Here is a 21,292-nt window from a genome sequence, read left to right on the forward strand (position 1 = left end):
AGAGAGACTCAGCTGCTGGAAAAGCTGCTGCCAGAGGTCACCCTCCTCACCCTCCAGAAGCTTCAGCCACAGAAGACAGGGCTTCCCTAGTTCATCTGCTCAAAGGATGTCTTGTTTTAAATTACTCTTATTTAAATTACTCTTGTAGTGCCTGAAATGGTTTTTCGTCTAGCGAGATACTTATTTAAAAGAGCTGAAAGTGAAACCTGGTCTTTTCATTTGTTTGTTTTGGGGTTTAGTTGACTGTTTAGCTGTGTGCCTTTCCCAGCACTGCGCCTAGGTGCCTGCTGCCTCCTCACCACCTACCTGGCCCGGCCACCTCTCCCTGACACACGAAGGCCAACCCCTGGGTCTGCACTGGTGCTGGCAAAGGTGGTGGTGCAGGCAGGTGCCCCGGTTTGCGGCTGTGCTGGGGCTCTGCAGGCTGCCATGTGGGTTGTCTGCAGTGTACTCCCAGGAGCCAGCCTTGGCTGTTCACTGAGGAGCTATGGAGTTGGGGGGGGAGGGCTAAAAAATACATAGCAGCTTGGGTTTTTTCTTTTCTTTAGAAGAATTTTGACATTAAACTTTGCATTAAAATATAAGGTGACACCACTTCCATGTCTTTGATATACGGCCTTTGTAACTGCCTTTGGTTTCTGACTCCTGCAGGGCTCAGTGTTCCTCCCCTTGATGTGTTTCAGCCCAGTGTTGTGTTTTTAACAAGTCTGTCTTTCTCTGTCCCCGTGTTGTTCCTTCTGTTACAGTCCTGGCATTTCCTTCTCTCCCTTTATTACCCTCCTTTCCTTTTTCTCCCTCTCCACTGCCTCAGCTCCTTCATCTCCTCCTTCCCAGAGCAGGGCTCTGCACTGGACCCAGCATGCCCACAGGATCTCAGCAAGCAGCCAGAGGTGGGGAAAGTGGGTGTAGGAGCTCTTCCTTCCAGGCAGGTGAGTCAGCTTTCTCCCAGAGCCACTGCTTTGCCTCACCAGTGGATCCAGCCATTCCCCTCGCCTTCCCCAGGCTTTGCCCCAAGCCAGGCATCTGCTTTCCTCCTCTTCCACCTCTCTGAGGGCTTCTGCTGCCCCAGAGCGGGCAGGGACTGCTCTCCCTCAGCTCCATTTCTCTCAGAACAGGCGGGTGACCCTGCTAGGGTGACAGCCTTCCTCCACCACCCTTGCTCTGGGGCTGTGGGGAGCAGCCTGCCCTGGCCCCAGCGTCTGCCTCCCACCTGGACCTGCAGAGCCCATCATGGGGCTTGAAACTGCTGCAGCAAATCCCACTTTGACCATCCGTGTTGGTCACAGAGGCCTCAGACCTCGGGTTGCTTTGGAAGACGCAGAAAAACCACCTCCTGATTCAATGGTGAAGGACCAGGGTGGTGAATGGCTAGTGGAAATGGAGGGGATTTTAATCTCTTCAGTGAAAGCGAGCTCTGTGCCCTCTCTTCCTAATCACATTTGAAATTTTAACTCGCGGCTAAATGTCAAACCCTTTCTTTTATAACACACGCACGCTGGTTTTCAATCTGCTGCCTTTCAGTCACGCTGACAGTGCCTGGCATTGTATGGAGTCTCTGGTTTACTGCCTCCCCATTTTTATTCTTTTTAAATAGAAATCCATCTACGTTTTTAGTTACACTAGGATTTGCTGAAGTACATTTTAATTCTAAGGGGACTTAACACAGGCTTCTGCACATCAAACGCCTCATTTAGGGAAGAAGGACAGTGCAGCTGGACTGCAGCTACTGACCAGGTGATGACCCCAGCTATGCCTGTGCTAGTAAATGAGGCAGTGGCAGGCAGCATGCACAGAAATGGCTGTCTGGTTAACTAATGAGATCCCTGGTACAGTTTTGGCTCAGGCCATCTAGGACTCTCCCAGATGATTCCTAGGCACAGCCGTGGAGTTAGCCCAAGCCGAGGACAGCTTGGATGCAGCTACCTTGTTTGGGAAGTTGAAAGAGTAAATGGCCAGGCCATCTTTGCCAGGTTGCCTCAAGGCTGGGGAATGCCTCCTGGTACCGTTTTGTTTTCTGATATAATTGAACACAAGCAAGTGTCAGATTCTCTGCCTGGGACGGGGTGATCCTGGTTATACATACAAATTGGGGGATGAGAGGCTGGAGAGCAGCCCTGCAGAAAGATATGTGGGGGTTTGAGTTGATGGCAAGTTGAGTATGAGTCAACAGCATGCCCTGGCAGCCAAAAGGGTCAACTGTGTCCTGGGGTGCATCAAGCACAGCATAGCTAGCTGGACAAGGGAGGTGATTGTCCCACTCTACACTGCACCGGTGCAGCCCCACCTCGTGTGCTGTGTGCAGTTTTGGGTGCCTCAATATAAGGTGGACATCAAACTATTAGAGTGTGTGCAGAGGAGGGTGACCAAGATGGTGCAAGGTCTCGAGGACAAGACTTACAAGGAGTGGCTGAAGTCCCTTGTTGCGGTCTGCAACTTCCTCAAGGGGGGCAGCAGAGGAGGAGATGCTGATCTCTCTCTGGTGAGCAACGACAGGACACAAGGGAAGTGGATGAAGCTGTGTCAGAAGTTCTGCTTGGACATTAGGAAGAGGTTCTTCACTGAGAAGGGTGGTCAGTCGCTGGAACAGGCTCCTCAGGTCATGGCACCAAGCCTGTCAGAGTTCAGGGAGCATCTGGACCATGCTCCTAGTCATATGGCTTAGTGTTAGGTAGTCCTGTGAGAAGCAGAGAGTTGGACTCGATGATCCTTATTGGATCCCTTCCAACTTGAGATATTGTATGAGTTTATAAATGGAGCTCCCGTTTCTGATCCTGCACATCCACCTGGACCAGGGAGCAAGGGGCTTTGCAGTCACCAATGGCAGGGCGCTGCGGGGGGTGTGGGGGGGTGGGGCACCATGTCCTTGTCTGTGCAGTGCTCAAAACCAAGATGACCTGTTGCAGATGTGTTGGATTCCTCGTGTCCAAGACGCTGGGCAAAACACTTTCCTCAGGGCCAAGCTACATATTGCTGTCCCTGAACCAGGTAATACACAACCCAAGAGATCCACATCCTCTGAAAATGAGTACGAAATGCCTCCTCTGTGATGTCCATGCTTGTGGCAACCCTTGTACATTAAGTACTGAGGTTGTTTAACAATGTAGAGCCATGAAGAGCTTCATTAAAATGTGGAAGGCTGCCAGGATTTCCTAAACCCATATCTAGCTTGTTGGAACAATTATGCTTGCTGCACCACAGAATGGCTCAACTCCCATTTTTCAAATAATGGGGTGGCAAAAGCCCAGCTGCAAGTCCTGATTTATTAATAAAGCATATAAATGTGGGCTCCAGCACTGTGCAGGTTTTTCTTCCTGATTAGAGTAACTAGCCTAGTAACTTAGTATCGTTTGTTTAAGAAACCAATAGATAGAGGTTAAAAAACAAATTATGTGACACCTCTCAGATGTTAAAATTCCAAAGGCGTGCACATCTTCCATCATTGCCCTGAAGAAAATAATGGTGAGATATCCAAATTACAGAGATGGAGTCGAGGTCCGTCCTGGTTCATCTTTGGTTAAGAGTTTAGTAAACCCTCAGCTAATCTCTTGCTCAGGATTGCCAGGTAGTGTCAGGAGCAGTTCAGGCTGTAGCAAATACATCTTCTGCAAGAAAAGATTCCAATAACTATGGTAATTTTTAAGGAAACCTTATCTCAGATACAGGATAGATAAAAGCCATTTATCATTCTGGAGGCAGTTGTGTGGTATTATGGGAGAAAACAAACAGCTCTTATTTTATGCACTGTGTGTGCCTTTCTACTTCGCATCTCTTAAAGCAGAGTTACAGCCTTCCTTTCTGAGGTCTTGCTTTTGTGCCCTTACTCCTTCTCTTTTATTGATCGGTTTTACCTAAAGAACAGAGACTCTTCAATTAATTTTGTTCCCATTGCCTAACGACTGAGCTGCTGGACAGGTGCACAAGCCAGCGCTGGCTGACTCTGCCCCAGCGGACAGGCTGGCACTGAGGGACGCTGCGTGGATAAGTCTGTGTCCACCCACTGCCATACCCAGGCACAATCGGCCCCTACCTGCTTGCAGGGCCCGAGCCGTACACCCTGCTCAGGCGGTATCTCCAGCCCATTAGGAACTGTGCTGAGAGAGAAAGGCAGGGATCTGGGACTGCTGGCATCCACAGGCTCATGGTGCTTCAGCCAGGGCTGAAGATCCACCAGCCACCCCTCCAGATTTACTGCTGCGTGCTGGCTCTCAACTGTAACAGCTACCTCAGGGACATCTGCATATACCTGGCACCGGTGTTTGAACCTGCCTTGCTCCTGCAGGATGGCTCCTTGTGGGGAGCACTGGACTGCCCAGGAGCAGCTCTGGAGGAGAGGAGGAGGGCAGACTGTTGGAGAGATCGCAAAGCGGGTGAGGTGCAGCTGGCAAATGTGTGTCTCCAGACTGACCTTCCGGCAACATGCTCAGCAATGCACTTGCACAGGAGTTGATGGCAAGAGAGTGGCACGTCCCCTTTCCTAAGCCATATATCCATAAAATGACATCTACAAGCACCTTCAGCTGCCCTAGATCTGCCCAGCCATCACCGTTACAGGTATTGCCCAGCTCTGTTCTCCCCCCAGGCTTCTGGCCCTCAGTCTCCAGGTGCATTGGGCATCTCCCCACACTCCCTGAAGGCGCCTGCATCAGCTCTCCAGAGCAGCCAGCCCATGGCCCCCAGCCTGGCGCCAGGTGAAATCCAGCCCAGGAGCCTCCTTACTGCCCACACCTCAGGTCATTCATGGTGGCCACTGCCAGTGACAACCCCAACTAACAAGGACATAATGACAAGGTCTCATGCCTGAAGTGGAGTCATTATTGCATTAGTTGGACACTTCCACCAGGAGATGCTTCAGCTCAGTCTAAAACAGATGTTTGCAGAGATAACCTGTGTGTACTGGCAGGGTTTTTTTTGGGGGGTGAGGGTGTTTCCCTTTCAGAGAGGCCCACAGTGATTTGTAAATCACACACATTTGTGAATCAGAATTTACAGGTGCTGCCTATGACCTGGTGAAGATGAAGAGGAGCAACAGATGTGAATCCCCCAAACTATCACAGTTAATACTGTAACGTGCTTTCCACAGGGAGCCCACGGCAGCACAGAGGGGGGTGTGTTAGGGCACTAACACAATTCTTCAGGGAAACCAGTCCCTTTCTAAATGCCACACTGGCTTCCTTGGAGGTTCCAAAATTCGACCAAAGAAAGGTCTGGCCTCCTGCTGCACTCCAAAACCTGATGTTTATCACATGCACTTCTGGCCCCAGCCTTTGATCCCATCGGTGACTTGTGAAGGGTTCTTCTTCATGAGTGCCTCTCAACTGTGAAAGATCAAAGAAAGCGTAAAGGGAACATATGTCTGGCCTTTCTTGGCAGATGCCAAGAAGACGTATCACTCAGTAGCACACCTGAAGAAATACCAGTCATTCTCTCCGGTGAATTATTCAACAGCTGAGACCATCTGGTTCATTCAAAAACTTTGATTTCATGAGCTTCATTAGCCGCTCCCTTGTCCTTGGAACGATCCTCAGGGCTATTCAGTAGGAAATCACTCTTGATTTCTTCCTGCTCATTAACACAGTGTGACATTTAATTGCAGTCAGTAGAGACCTGGTTTAGTGCTGGTGGAAGTTCAGAGCTGACCCACATTCAGAGACATATTTATACTTTCCTCCCTCCACTGACTTTCAGGGGCAGCATCTGCAGAGCAAGCCTGGCACTTGAAGGGAACTGCCTGTAATAATGAATGGATCCCTGCCCTTACACAGAACTCACTGTTCACAGTGCAGTTTGACCTGCCTGTTGTAAAGCGTTTCAGCTGGTTCAGAAAGAGACCTTTGCAGAGATAGCCCATGCTACATCTTTATACTGACGGGCAGGACCTTACACAAGGGGAAAAGAGGAGCCCGCTCTGCGCTGCTTAGAAACCATGACTCAAATGTGAACACCAATGCGATGTCCTTGCTCTTCTTGGTGGATTACCACCATACGTGCTCGGTTTTCAGCAGTTTCCTGAAAGAAGTGCAGTGGTGTACACAGTACAAAACTTCTGCAAGTAATTAAAATGCTCCTGTGCCTCAGCTGGATTTTCCCCCCCTTTATTTGAAACTCCATTTCTGAATCAAACCCAAACAATGTGATTCCCACCCTTGCATCCACTTTCAGATATTTAGAGTGGAGCCACCACCCTGGGTGTCACCACCCTCGCAGGGAGGTGGGGACGGCCACCCAACCGGTGTCAGGCCTCCAATGCAGCAGCAGCCGCTGTGCACCCGCGTCTCCCCACTGACACCAGCCAGGAGCAGCCGCAATGCAGGGGCTGAGACTTTGCCAGACAACCCCACGCTGACCTCCCAAACTGACTTGCCAGGCAGGAAAGGCCCTGAAATGTCTTCTAACTTCTTCATGAAGGGAAGGAAAATTGCTCCAAGAAATAGGAGAATTCAGCAGCTGAAGAAATATTCCATAATGTCATTCCACTCTTTCAATATTGGAGAAATAATGACTAAAAGCAAACAAAACCAAGTCGCCCCCCTGTCCCAAGGTACTCCCAAAGGGTCAGCACCAGGACAGAGAAAGAGGAGCTTGCTGCAGAGAAGCTGTTCTAACAACACTGAATGTGGTTTTGAAAACTCCGTGAAATGGGCCTTACTTCTTTTCCCTGTAGATGTCTAGCCTGACAACTGACTTCATTCGGAGCCAGACTTCCCTCTTCATCTCCTGAGCAAGGAATATTGGAAGGGATTACAGTTTACAGAGTATATATGGAGGAGCTGAACGAGCAAGACTGTGTAAGGATGTGGAAGCAAAATATAATCAAGTAGCCTGGGCGAGCAAAGTCACAGCTGCGTGGGGAGATTAGCCTGGTGCAAGCTGAGGTACCAAGTGAAATTGTTACAGCTCTTCTAGGACAGGGCATTTTTGCATTTTTTTTTTTTTGCTTTGCAAATTTAAACTCCACTGAAAAAAAAGACTTATTTCACAATTGAAGAATTAGCTGGGCAGTTAGAGCAAGACACCAACTGTGGGGCAATTATGCTGGGAGAACTGGAAAGATTTGCAGCTCCCAGAACCACGTCCAGGTAACTGCCAGTGGTCTTGAAGCTCTATAAAGTTCCTATTACTGAAATTACTCCCTAGAGGATTTGTGGTCTTGTCTTCCTTTCCCAAATCAGAGGAGAAGCAGGCTTAGTTACTCTTGACACCTTTCAAACTAACCAAAAAACCCCAAGGCCTAATGAGAACCTCTTATGCTGAACGACAAACCCAACACACCCGCAGTAACGTTCCCTTTTAGCAGTCTCTCAGTGGCATGAAGTGCAGCAGGTTAAAAGGAGACTCAGAAAGGCTCAGTGCTATAGCATTTAACACATTTTAAATGTTCTGGCGTACAACATGAAAGCAAACAGGTCTGAGGTCAAACTTCCAGTGTACCTGGCGAATTTAGAGGTCCACGCCCCATTGAAAGTCATTGCAACTTGTTTCTAAAAGCTTTAAACTCTGCAAGGAGCTTCTGTAAACATAACCCTGCCACAAGCAGTTTTCTCTGAGTGATGCAAAACAGCCATGGTCTGTTTTTTTTTTGTTTTTATCAAGCCTGAAGAAAAGACATATTTTATTGCAAGATATGACTTAAAGGTTGAGTGTATGCTAGTGAAGTCAACCTACAGTAGCAAGTCTCCAGAGGAACAACCTCCTTGGCAACTGATTTTTCTGGTGTATAGGTTCAACTGTTTAAAATCTTCCAAGCAAAAATCCCCTCCCTCCTCTGCTCTCCGCGTGTTCCCCCTCGTGCAGGCTGCTCGTCATATGGAGTCTTCCAAGCACATGGGAGCAGGATTTTGTAATGACCAGCTGGTAGAAAGAAGGGAAGTACAACGAGTTACTGGGCTGTCAGAGCTCCAAGGCTGTTTAAATCAGCCTTTAAAGACCACAGTGTTAAACAGTATATTAAACATCTGCCTGCTGCTAAAAATTGGCTTTTTACAAGACAATCTTGGACTTTTCTGGATGTACGGTAATGTAGATATTTGTTCGTCGTAATGAGGGCAAAGACTGAGCAGCCCCATCTTACTGGGGACAATTATAAACTCTGAGCAAGACAGATGCCAAGACCATCTGCTTCAAGAAAGACAGCCTTCTTACCAGCAAGTTGCATGAAGATATGTGGGATATTTCCCCCTCTCGCATACGAAAAAAGTCCAAGAAAAGGATGGCACAAGGCCAAAGGAACTATCAAGTTTCCCAGGCAGAACTCCAAGAATGAGGGAGATATTCACTTATCTGTAAAACTTCCACTATGTAAGTAATTGGTATTAATAAAAGCGGCAACATATTGGCACGTCATTTATGAAAGTTACAGATGCGTGATCAAGGGGAACAAAATTATGATGCTGTGACAGCAGCCGCGCGCTCCAGCTTGCACGTATTCCCTCCCGGCATAGTGACACGCTTGCCTCCAGCCCTCCCAAGAAGCTCCGTTCGGCTTGAATCACTTCGTTGCATTCTCCACCTAATGTTAGGGGAGAATAAATTGTGGGAACTGGAAACACGCTCTTCCCTTTTCTCCCAACGCTGCCTTTTCCCTGGCTCTGTCTGCTCACACGCCAAGTTCAGCCTAGGGGTCTCAGTCTAGACTTGTTCTGACCAACCTTTGTAACAGACCAATTTCTGTCAAAACACAAAACTGGGAAGAGAAGGACACGATTCGAGTTAATTAGCCCAGCAAGAAATCTTTTCCCAGGTGACTGCTGGAAAGACAAGTCTAGACTCGCACCACACAGACACACGCCGTCTATCCTTGCGCACAGCAAACTAGCCGATAACGTGAGCTTTGGAGCTTGCAACTCTCAAGCCGACAAGAGGGAATTATCCTCATAAAAATTCCCCCTGCAGGCTTTAGCACAGATGTGAGAAATTCCACAAAAGATTAGTACGGTGACCAACTGCGAGGGACAAAGGATTTTATCTGAAAGTTTCTGGGGGAATTTTGGTTCTGGGCTTGTTGCAAACATTTAATCCCAATTCATCAGCTCCAGCAGAATTGAGTCAGTCAACCTTTATTTTTGTTCCCCAAACGCAACACTCAGTATATTACTAATAACATTTATACACTGATTTTTATACTTAGCATATACACTCATGTGTATGTGTATATGTACATATATATATATATATATATATATATATATATATATATATTTCTGCCTGGTAGGTGACACAGAAAAATGCAGTACCAACTACAGAGCCAAACATTTTGTGTATTAGGATTGAAAGGCTTTTAAGCATGTTTCTGACATGGAAGATAATACACTTTCCTGTGAGAAGTTTTTATATCTGCTCTATTCCTCTTCTCCTCCCCAATTCCCTGTACTTATAAGCTGCTAATGGTCAGGGCACACTGCCACATGGCCATTTAGGAAGTTTATTTGGAGGAAGAAAACTGTTCTAAATGCTTTCAACCCCCCCCTTCTCCTGAAGCAGCCCCCGGGGCACAGCACACACAACAGAGCTCAACTGTCAGCTCAGGAGCCGAGTCTTTGCTGTGGAAAGAACCACGTCAGAAACTCGCCCTCCGCAGCAGCCCGCTCCCACCCGCGGCCTGAAGAGCTGAGAAACAGGAACAGCCTCTTCTCTCCCTGTGGAGGGGACGGTCCTCAGGACATGCCAGCCCAGCGCCTTCGTCTCTCTGCGGGCTCAGGACTCACCTCCGTGCTTGCAGGGCTGCGAGGCAACACCCGGTTACCACCAGTACCCTGCCTGGGAAAACAGCGCCTGGTTTTCAGGTACGCAAGAGGGGACAGTGAACAGAAACGTGTGAGCTTGGCACAGGGATGCAATGGCACGAATCAGCAGCTCCATGTTCACTCACGAGGCAAGTACTCTTTGAAAGAGCAGAATGGCCTCATTAATCAGTCAAAAAAACCCCAAACCAACAAAAAACCCCCACAAAACAACTAACTCATTTCCTTCCCCCTGAACAATTTGAAGTTCTTCGCATCTCATCTATGGAAGTGCCTTATCTTCTACCCTGCTGCCACTTAAGGCAATTACTCCTGTGCTACTGTTTATAATTGAAGAGCAGCGATTGGATATATAGTAAACAACACATTGTCATTAAAAAAATCTAATTAAAGACTGATCAATGGGATAAATTCGTTACACATTTTTATTTCCACTATGTGCTCAAAAACAGAGGGGATAGGGAGTTAAAAGGGTTTTTTTTTTCTTGCTTCCAACTTGCATTAGGACTGTATGAACAGTGCAAGAGGACTAGTTTATCTGAATGCTGGTACAACTGCAAATTAAAATACCCAATGGTAAGAAATATTTTGTATGGACACTGCTAGACAGAAGAATTAGAAGAAGATAAGCAGACTTTTTATAAAAAGATTTATTAAAAATAAGTTCTTTAAAGAGGAAAAAGTGTGACATGTATATACATTAAATCATCAAAAACTTTATGGGGCTTATAATACAGTGTATTCCAAACTGAACCAGAGCCATTCACTTCTTTTTAGCATGTCATGCTTATTGGAACATAAAAGCATACGGGAAGAGGAAAAAATAACACTTCACACACAACCATTGCAAGCAAAATCTTGAAACTGAGGAGTACTTGTACAGATGAAACTCAGTGATCAGCATGATGCTATTGTTAAACACAGACAGAAACCCAGAGTTTATGAATAGTCTTCAGCTGATACAGTTTGTCTGACGACTTCCAGCTTCCGATTAGCTCTTCATTTCTACTGTGAATTAACAGATCTTAGCAAGGGAGGTTGTGGGCTATAGACAAAAGTATTTTGGGGATTAAAAAAATACCACCCCACACCAGGTAAACAAACGTGCCTTTTCCAGCTCTGTCACAGTAGATTATCAAAGACTTCTGAGGGAAAGTTACACAGTTGCTAGTTTTCTCCTTTAACTACCCACATCGCTGACAGCCAGAACCACAAAAATAGTTTTTCTTAAAATTTTATTTTACAAGAGTGTTCTGCACAGACAGTGGTATGACAAACTAACACTTGATTCTGCATGCTTCAGATGACCTCAGCTTCTCACACTCAGAGGTCATATTTAGAACTACACCTACTCAACTACAGTTGAGTCTTCCGAAGATTTCCCATTTTTTAGTGCATATGTACAGCTAGCTGAGAAGTGCAGTATTACCAATGTCTACCCACCCTTACAGAAGACTTCTCTCTAACCTCATATGTATGCAGGACTTGCACCTTCAGATCTTCGTAGCATCCTCTTTAGTCCCACAGTTTAATAAGACCATCCCAGCCACACGTAATGACTTTAGATGTTTCATGTGGATGCCACACGGCACCGATACAGACTTTATCATGTGCTTTTAGTCTGCTGTAGAGTTTTGTTGTCTTCCAGTCCCAGATGTTAAGTTTTCCATCTGCATCTCCAGATATCACATAGCTGTATTAACAGGATTAAATAAAAGCTGTATCATGTGTGAAGACTGCTTGTATTATAATACTTTTACACTGAGCAGTGGAAATGAGCTTCAGCCAGCGAGTTCCCTGTCTGACAGTCTGCAAACATCCCTACCAAAGAATTAGCATTCATGCTGTGCTCTAGAGCGCCCAAGTCCTGCAGAAGGTGATTCATCAACTGCGAGGTAAATGTGCTAAGCAACGCGATTATACCATACACTGTGTTACTGGAACTAAAGAGAATACATCAGCAAAAGAAAAAGTGCCAGAAGTTCTTTAAAATTTATAGACACTTCTCTCCACTTTTTCTTCCAGTTTTGCTGAGGTTGTTCTCCAGTTTTTGTAGTAATGAATATCTTACGTACACACTGTGGAAAATGCATGGGCATATTACTAAGCAAATAGGATGAAAAAGATGGTTGTCTGAACAATAAATAAGGATACCCACAGCAGACCTGCAAACTGGGAAAACTGGGCAGGTCTGAGTCCCAGGTATGCTAGACAAGGGCAGATGGCGGGCAGGGACCCTGTGCTGCAGACCACGTGCAAAAAGAGCCAGGTGCAGGTCAGAAGTGGAACCCTCCCGTGCTGCACCAGGGCTCGTCAAAGCAAGGGGAGTCTCTGGACAGTTTAACAGCAGCATAAACCATCTTTGCAGAACAGCAAATCTGGACTACGTGGGCTCTTTTCTAATCGTTGCTCAGACCAAGCACTGAGTATAACAGTCCTATCAAATGACAAGAGTAAACCTTCCGTTCTGCTGCTTGGCTAGAGAACTCTGGCGCTGAGTTAATAGGACGGTTGTGCATCAACGGAAGTTGCAGAGGACTCAAAAAGAAATTTAGTGTCTGTGCCAGCAACTTCTAAGGTGAAGCTGATTCCCACAAAAACTTACCTCATGTCAGGTGAAAAATCCACTTGACAAGCATAGCCAGCTACCATGTGACCTTTGAAAATTTTCTTTTTGTTTAATCTGAATCTGTTCTGAGCTCCAAAAATCAGGATTTGGTTATCCATCGACTGGCAAGCCAACCATTTCCCTAGAAATGCAATAAACAAAGGTGGTATGAGAGTGCTGCGTCTGAAGAGACAGACTTAACTGGAACATTTTAAGAGATTTTTATAACTTCTCTTGCACTTTCTTAATCCAGATTTTCATTATGTATCAGAGTTCTAGGTAGCAGCTGATACTGCTCCTGCCTGGTATAACTGCCAAGAGGCAAAACCTTGTGTTTGACAGGATTTGGGATGCCTGTTCCTACAAAACCCACTCTGGACTCTAGTAAAGCTCTGGCTGTTACAACAGCATGCTGCATCAACCTCACTGACTTACCGGTAAGTTTTTGAACCGAGTAAGCTTACTGGGGCACATAATCAAGTAGTTCAGATGAGGGGAAAAATACCATCCAGCTGCAATCTACTTGATTACCTGTTCTGTGGGTACTGTGGGAAAAACAGGTCTAAGGTAGACTCAGGAGTTTGAAAATCTTTACATTTTTGCAACTATTTAGTATTCTCTGCCCTAATGGAATGCAATTTAATGAAGATACTTTAGTGAAACAAAAAACCCCAGGCTTTTCTAACCCTAACTCTATCTCATTTTGCGTCTTGGCAGTACATTAACTCCTGCCTGAGAATCCAGTGAAGATGATGTGCTACAGAACACCAGTCCTGAACACCGCCTTTACCGTGTTTTACACAGTGATAACATAAAATGCACTGATTTGACTGTCAATCTGATCATGCTTCCAGCTTCTAGCTTGGAATTGGAGGATCATCTTCAGCCTCCCAAAGAAAGAAATCAAGCGTGTACCCCAAGCATGTTGTTCTCCTCTTCTACTTTTTAAAAGGTCTGTTTCCTGTATCGCTCAGGAGGAAAAATCTAATTGAAAAGATTCATTTGCCCCCAAGCAAAAAAGTTCCATGTCTGTAAAATTTTCAATTTACTTTTCTTTAAAGTAGTCATTTAACTCCAAAATGATGCATGATGTGTCTGGCATGACCTGTAGCATAACTATTCCGAAAGAACTTGTTTTATGTGATATTGGACTATCGTAGGTCAAGATAATGTTAGTTAAGGTGACAGGTAACATCTTGAGCTGAAAAGATGACCACTTCATTCCTAACACCATTCACTGTCCCATCTCAGAAACCAAGTGCTCAAATGCTGGCCAGCCAGAACTGGAAAAAGAATGAGAAATCCAGTCTTTATATGTGGAAGAATGAGATGAACTGAAAAACCGGGTCAGAATACAGCAAGCTGCGCAACTTCAGAAACAGGGGTTGAAAAAGGCCAGCTTGGGAAGCTAACATTTTTAATTGCAGCTATGGCATTCTCCAGAATCTTCCATTTTATATTAGAAACCCACTTCTGTTGTTAAGAACAAAATATTTACACTGCAAAGCAAATACAATTTGATGCTGATAGCTGGCTGAAAACATTAGCTGTGCAACCAGTTGATAGCTACTACTCAGCATAATGGGACTGTTAACTGTAAATCTGGCAACACTTCAATAATGTTGACACCAAAGCTATTTAATTTTGGCCAAAATGATACCAGAGATTTTGTCCTGTTAGAAGGATTTTCAGTGATTACTGGAGGCACTAAACCTTTATCCTCCTTCAGTTTGATTCTAATTGAAGAACATAAACACCAGTGAAACATTAACATACAGAAACACTGAGATAATCTGGGATTTCTCTTATGCAAGAGTTATTTGAGCCTTATTCAGAACAGAAAGGAACAGCACTGACAGGATCACGTACCACATCAGTTTGTGCTTTAACAGTGGCACCACAAGGACTGCTGAACTTGCTTAGTACTTTGCAGCCATTGTCAGTTCCCACCATTGTTTCTCTTCATGTTTTAAATACAGCAAAGAGCACATTGTCAGTCTATGAAAAGAGAGAGTCCTTTTGCCCTGTCTGGATGAAGGTCTAAATTTAAATTGATACAGTTACCCTGACATAACCCCCTCATTTTGACATACTTATTCTGAAGACTTTTAAATCAAAACCAGATCCAGTCCAATCCTGACACACTGATTTGGGGCAGGTAGTGCAGGGCGACAGCAGGATGCAACACAGCAACGTTACAGAGATATAATCAGTAAGACACGCCTACGTAAACTAGGTCTAAGAAGGCAGCAAAGTGTTAACTTACCATTTGGAGACAAAGTCACGGCTGGCATCGAATGCATACTTGGCTCAGCTATGTACTTGAAGTCTACAGGAATGTCCCTGCAAAAGGAAGAAGTATGTGTTTTATGAAGACGTGGAGATGTTCCAGAGGGCTGCCTCCAGTCAGCTGATTTATTCAGCCCCTGAACCATGGAGAGCGTATGGTGGTGTCCAAAGGAAGAATATGCAAAAGCTCAAAATATTATGAATGCCCATCTAGAGAGCTCTGGCTGTGGAGCCATCCACAGGATAACCTCTGATAGACTGAATTTATGACCAATCAAATGACCCACAGCCTAAAGCAGAACCATAATTCCAATTGTTAAAACTCTAACACAAACATACTCTATTGCTTCCAGTTTAACTGCAGCTCTTACAAAATTCTTATATAGGTAGCAAGAATAGACTGATATATGCATGTATCTTATTGGTATGTCTTACTGACTTGAGTTTTGTTTTAACTAGAATATTTCTGCCTTTTTTTTTTTTTTTCCCTTTTTAAGGGAAAAGAAGACAGAAGTCTCTCTGACAATGCCCTTTTCCTCCTGATCTCCCCAAACACGATGCCAACCAATTCCAAACGTTCACAGCTGAACTGAACTGTGAACTCCCCAGTCTCAACTGCATACAGGGCTGTGCCAGTGTACGTTAAGAACATTCACTGTCCTCTACAAAGGCCTAGGGAAAACCCAAGTACAATCTCATACTTAGTCCGCAGGACTGTCACTTGGTTTTGACTATATAAATTGAATTACTAACGGTCTGTGCATATTCACAGTATTCCTCATACCCTACACTAGAAGACTGGTAAAAAGGGAAGGCATGCACATCTTTTTCTCATTAAGCAAAAGAAATCTCCGGCAGAAAATGGATTTGATTAACGTATTCAGCAGAAAATACATGCAAAATGTTCTGTAGCAACATTAATTAATTCAAGGGGGATGGTTATGACTTCATTGTCTAATTCACACAGCAGAAGGGCTGCTGGGGCACTATCGGAGCAGAGAGCGTGGGTGGCTGCCTTGTACTAGCTGACCGAGCCTTGCTGGATGGCAAGACGGCCAACATTAGCCAGGTAATTACCGTTCTGTTTTATCATGGAGTGAGTTATTTCCCATCATCTTGTGTTAAGCAACGTGCACACGGGCAGCAGGGTGAAAAGCTGCTCAAATGTCAGGAAGGAACACAAATGCTCCTGTGAGTTAAATGTTAAAATCATTCACTCCTCAGTATAAGAAGGGCAACCCCCTTAATACACTCTGTGGATAAGAGCATGCGCGAGAATAACTGGCTTCGAAACAGGCAGAGCTAAGACGACTGTTGGACAAAATCTCGAAGGGAACAACAAAAAGTCCATGTAATTTCTGAGGGTGACCAACAGGACAGCAAAGGAAGTGCAGCCCCCTGTACCCCATCCTACCCTCAGGCATCAATACCCAAACAACTTCAAACCCCACCTGCAACAGGACATGAAGTCATTGCTGCAGTAAGGCCAGATCCTGATCAGCTTCCACCATCCAACGGTCCCTCAGCCCACCAGTAACCTGGAGTCCTCAACGCCAGGTACGAGCAATCCCGCCGGAAGCCCCATTAAAAAAAGTCTCATCACAGAAGATGCGTCTCCAGTGCTGAATTGTACTGCAGTGAGAAATACAAATGCAGCACAGGTTGTCCTGCCTTCTCTCCCTTCACAAATGAAGACAGGCTCATCTACTGGAATTTATTCAAGACAGCTCTGCTTTATGTTGAAACCTACTAGATGCACTTAAGACAGCTGCATTAAACTATTAGGCAGAATAAAGAGATACGGTTATGTCTCACATTTGCTTCCAGTCAAATTGCTAAATAAGTACTATCAGCCTGCTCCCTTAAAAAAAAACTTCAAAAAAAAAATTACAAAGAAAGATGCTGTCATGGTTGCCTGACCTCAAAACTCATGTGATAGATTGTTTGTTCAAATTTTTAAATTTAAAGATCTTCAAGTTCTTTCCCCACTTCACAGCATTTCAAAGGCCAAAAAAGATTTAAATATCAGAAGTAGTATCTGCTAGCCAAGACTTAGAAACGTGGTACTCTGGGGTTCTCATACAACTTCTTCCCCAAGCAGGAGAGAAAAAAATCCTTTTAAAGAACGAAGGGGAAAAAAAAAACCCAACCCCAACCCAATCCAATTTTGGGATCTACACATTATGAAGAGTGCTCTCAGGAGACTACAATGTCTTTACCAGGAAAAGGCCTGCTGAGAAGTATGGCTTTACAGAGATGACAAGCCTCCTAAACATGTCAGGATAATAACTAAGCTACCACTGTACAGTTCTTGCTTTGCTAGCTGACTTGAAGGTAAAAGGAAATAAAAGCCTCCAAAGTCAATTGCCCAAATAATTTCACTGTTTATCCAAGCAGAATCAGATACATATGAAACAGAAAAAGACAAAATAACATTTTGCATTTCTAGAAGAACGAACACAGAACAGGATACCCAAGCCATCTTTACTATCCCAGCTGTAACAATGAAATGCTAAAGCAGACAAGTTTTAAAGTACTCCCATTAAGATTCCTAAAGACACCATTTAATCTGCAAAAGTCTGTGCTATACTTGCAGTCTGAACTTTCAGCAACCAACCAACTGCAATTCAGTGTACAGCACAGAGAAATCTATGCAAGGGATGAACTCTTGGGGAAAGGAGATTTAAATTCTCAGTGGAGAAGTTCCTCACTGTGATGAAGTCCGACATGGCATCCCATTACCAGCTCCGGCCAAGTCACAGTGTTTACAAAACATACTACAAAATTCCTCTAGACAATTGAAACTGAGCAATTAGACCAGCTTTAATTACTGGCATTTAAGGCCATACTCAGGTCACAATTAATTCTCCTTTGTTTCTGTAGGATACTGAAAAAATACTGTGCTGAAGAGCTTATGAAGCAACATGCCAAAAGGTGCGGTAACCAAATCACCCTAAGTTGCAAATAATTTCCCTTGTGAACTTCAGAAAAAAAGGATTTGAGATGCAGCATGAAATAATTTGCTGTGGAAGCTTTCAAGCTCCAAAAGCTTCTGCAGTGAATATATTAACTTAGTTTTAACGCATTGTAAAAATCTGGATCTTGAAATTATAGAAATATGCCTACAGACCAATCAACCTATATCATGGCAGGTTGTGGAGAAAGGTTTTCACATCATGCCTTGGAAGACAGCATTACATTTGCTTTTTATAAAACCAAAAAAATCCCCAACAACTGTTATTACAGAATATTGCCTACAGTTGAGTTCCCTACTAATCTGAATAAGGGAGCTCATTCTTCAGCTTACAGCAAGCTCAGTACCTATTTTTTTTTTTTCTTCAGAAGGAAAAAACTTCTGCTACTGGAACAATCAGGTTGCAATGTTCCCGTGCCAGAACCTTTTTGCCTTTCCTTTCCTCTTCCCTGCAGAGTGACTAAATCCACCCACTTCTCTATTTATTTCAGCCATCAACACAAAGCTCACATAACGAGGGCAATCCAATCTCAAGGAAATAACAGATTTGTGCAAGTGAGATCATCCTCCCACTTGCCAGAGAGGAGACACTCCTTAGCAGATATGATATTGTAGATTTTTCTTTAAGGAGCTCAGTAAATGCATGGGTCTAATTATGAAGTACTGAACAGAGGCTCTCTTGGAGTGACATATGGTGGCAGCATTACATGTCTAGCCTAAGCCGGGGTTCCCAGACTTTGGTCATTACCACTGCTGCTACTGGCAATGACAGCAGCCCATCACAGACATGCTGAGGGTTCTGCTGGCTGCCTCAGTCACATTCAAATACCACAGACTAGAGTCTCCTGTCTAGGTTTCCTAAAAAAAAAAACAAACAAAAAAACCAAACCCAAACAAAAAAACCCCACCAAAAATGGCGCAAAAGCTAGGAATAAACTGATTAGTCACAGAGCTGCCGAACTAGCATCCGTATTGTGCAACAAATTTGCAGGTGTGAACAGCAAAAGGACAAGGCTACCTAAAGATATGGGAGTGATTATTTCGGAAAGAAATCTGAAATCCTAGAGTAATCTTAAAAGTCCTAAGCTGAAAATCTTAGTACCTAGAACCTTGTGGAGATAGGAGAGATTTGTTTTCTCCCCAGACACATTAAAAATTGGAAGCCAATTAAAATGACGTTTCTTATGAGTTTTTCTTGGATAGACTTTCACTTTTCTGCCATCTATTGTGCTCATACTGTAGGTATCAGTGATCGCCAAAAAAACCCAAGACTACCAGAAAACTAGAAATGGAGCTACACTAAACTAGTTATATCATACATGGGCCAAATATTATATAATACTGTGCATATCCAATTTTAAAGCATTCAAAATTGACACACAGTAATGTAACAGAGCAGACCTTTCTTTAAAAGGTTAATTTAAGGGCTAATACACCCTTGGGGAAAGGAGAGAGAACAGAGATCACTAATAGAGTGCAGCATGCTTCAGGCTGACAGGGCTGCCTTGTGCTTCGTTTGGCAGAAGAGGAAATCTATCATGTGTCTCAAGTGTTAAGCCAGAATAGGGTTTTAAAGCTAGCTCTTCCTCAGCTAGCTAGAACTCCGTACACTCCAGTGTCCTGTGTGCTATGTATACTTTTAAAAATAAACTCTCGTCTCTGTTTGCTCATAATATACTTTAAGTTAAAATTCAGGTTTTTAAACTTACCATTCCCAGACTCTTAAACTCTTGTCATCAGATGTACTCACAAACCTTCTATTTTCATCTACAAACACGATGGTGTTGACAGCTCCCAAATGCCTATCGTATTCCTGCACAATCTCACCACTTCGAATGTCCCACTACAAATAAAAAAGTCAGAATAAGACCTTGACTTTTTACTAATTTTTAGAGGAAGAGATATTAAGTAGACATACCTGCACAATTTTCTTATCTGACATTCCTGCAACAAAGAGATTTTGTTTATCTTCATCAGGATTGAACTTGACACAATAAGGAACCTTCCTGTTTGTGAATCTTGAAATACATTGCCCTGCAACAGAAAAGCCATTCACAGCACATCAGGTTTGAAGCTCTATGGGCTGATTAGTTCTTTGCAGATACTGATAATAACCATTAATTTTACTTTTACTTTACCAACAGCAGATAATACTTGTTTTAAAGCCCTTGAGAGATTAGAGGGTAGAATTTACCCTGCTCTTTGATTAGACCTTCTTTCACATGTTTCTATGTACACACCTGTATAAACACATACACACACAAACTGTTCTGTACCTTTACTACAGCTTTCCAAACAATACAACTGCTCAGCGTCCTGTATGTCATCAGGACACATCAAAGACATCAGGACTGGTCAGGATGTCACAAGCTGACCACTGTCCTTGCAAAGCATCACCTCCTTAGGGACAGAGGTCTTCTTGACAAGAAATCTAAACTCAGGCAAGAATTCCTCAATCCTAAGCCTAGAAAAGGATAACAGGAATCCAACTGCAAAACGAACCAGACCTCCTCTTACAGCCTCAGCCATAAATACCCTGATTACATATTATCCATAACTTACAGGAGCCTGTTTTAATCCAAAAGCTCAATACATTTTTCAGGTGTCTAAATAACCAAGTTCAGACTCAAGACTCGAGAATCTGACTTAAACCTTCCGGGCCGTCACCTGTAGAAGACTAGTGGCACTGCTAATCAGGAAAGCCAACGTCTTTTTCAAACATGGAAACTTCCTGTCTTGGGAACAGACTTAAGTTTAAAAGAATAGTGACAAAATCTATCCTGTGTCTTTTTAGCTTAAGAAACTACTTGTAGCAGAACGTTACATAGCATCTCCCAGGCAGTTCTGTGACAGCACCAGACCTACCCTCCAGCTCCCTATACCAGCAGTTCAGTTTCCACCACCTTTTCTTATTTAGAGTGCTCTTCATGTTAACCAAAAGATCAAGTGAAAGAATTCTTCTAAATTAAGCATATTTAGTCCTAAAGTGTGATTTCATTACTTAATTTTATGCCTGTAAATGCAAACATGCAATTAACTGATTTGGTGAAATTTTGTCTTTCTGCTGAAAATTGTTCTAGTGTTACAAACAACTATCGAACTTCTCAAATAAAAAGGTATATGAAATGCAGGTATATAGATAGTTTCAACTGCACCATTACAGGTAACAACAAAACATTTCGTCAAAAAAGACTATTCATCCTGTAATGAAAGCCTAAATACTGAACTACAAGACGATATTAAGGATAACTGGAAACAACCTGACTGATAATGTATCTTTAAATTTACTATTAATTAAACACAGTGCCAAATAACAGCATCTACAAATACAAGCCTACCTGTTTCAGTGTCCCAGAGTTTAAGATAGCGGTCATATGCAGCACTAAGAAACCGAGTGCCAGCATTATTAAAACAGATATCTCGAACAGCTTTACTATGTCCTACAGGATAGAAAAAATGTGATCAAAAACTTTTATCCATTCATGCTTAGAATTAATGTTGTGGAGTTTTTTAAAACATTATTCAAGTTAAACGCTGCAGTCTTTAACAATGCAAAGACAAGAAGGAAATCACTTATTGAAGTTCTTCATGAGCACTAGCAAAGAATGATTCAAGTCAGAAAGAAAAAGTAACTCCTAAAGAATGATGAGAATAAAACCCAAAAACCCCCACACCTCTAAAGCA

At 43.7% G+C, this 21,292-nt stretch overlaps 1 protein-coding gene across 1 annotated transcript in view; it reads right to left on the bottom strand.

Moving 5' to 3' along the window:
- Positions 1–10,369: 10,369 nt before the first annotated feature.
- The window catches only part of CDC40 (cell division cycle 40), a 42,134-nt gene continuing 31,211 nt past the window's right edge, over positions 10,370–21,292 (bottom strand). Inside the window, exons 10-15 of the mRNA XM_086461303.1 lie at positions 20,947–21,048; positions 19,527–19,642; positions 19,318–19,451; positions 14,612–14,688; positions 12,343–12,487; positions 10,370–11,430 (exon numbers count right to left, since the gene is read on the bottom strand). Coding sequence (XP_086317429.1) covers positions 11,253–11,430; positions 12,343–12,487; positions 14,612–14,688; positions 19,318–19,451; positions 19,527–19,642; positions 20,947–21,048 — 752 coding nt within the window. The 3' untranslated portion in view covers positions 10,370–11,252. The remainder of the gene's footprint in view (positions 11,431–12,342; positions 12,488–14,611; positions 14,689–19,317; positions 19,452–19,526; positions 19,643–20,946; positions 21,049–21,292) is intronic.

The sequence above is a fragment of the Leptosomus discolor genome, chromosome 2 (genome assembly GCF_034619465.1).
Source record: "Leptosomus discolor isolate bLepDis1 chromosome 2, bLepDis1.hap2, whole genome shotgun sequence".
NCBI lineage: Eukaryota > Metazoa > Chordata > Aves > Leptosomiformes > Leptosomidae > Leptosomus > Leptosomus discolor.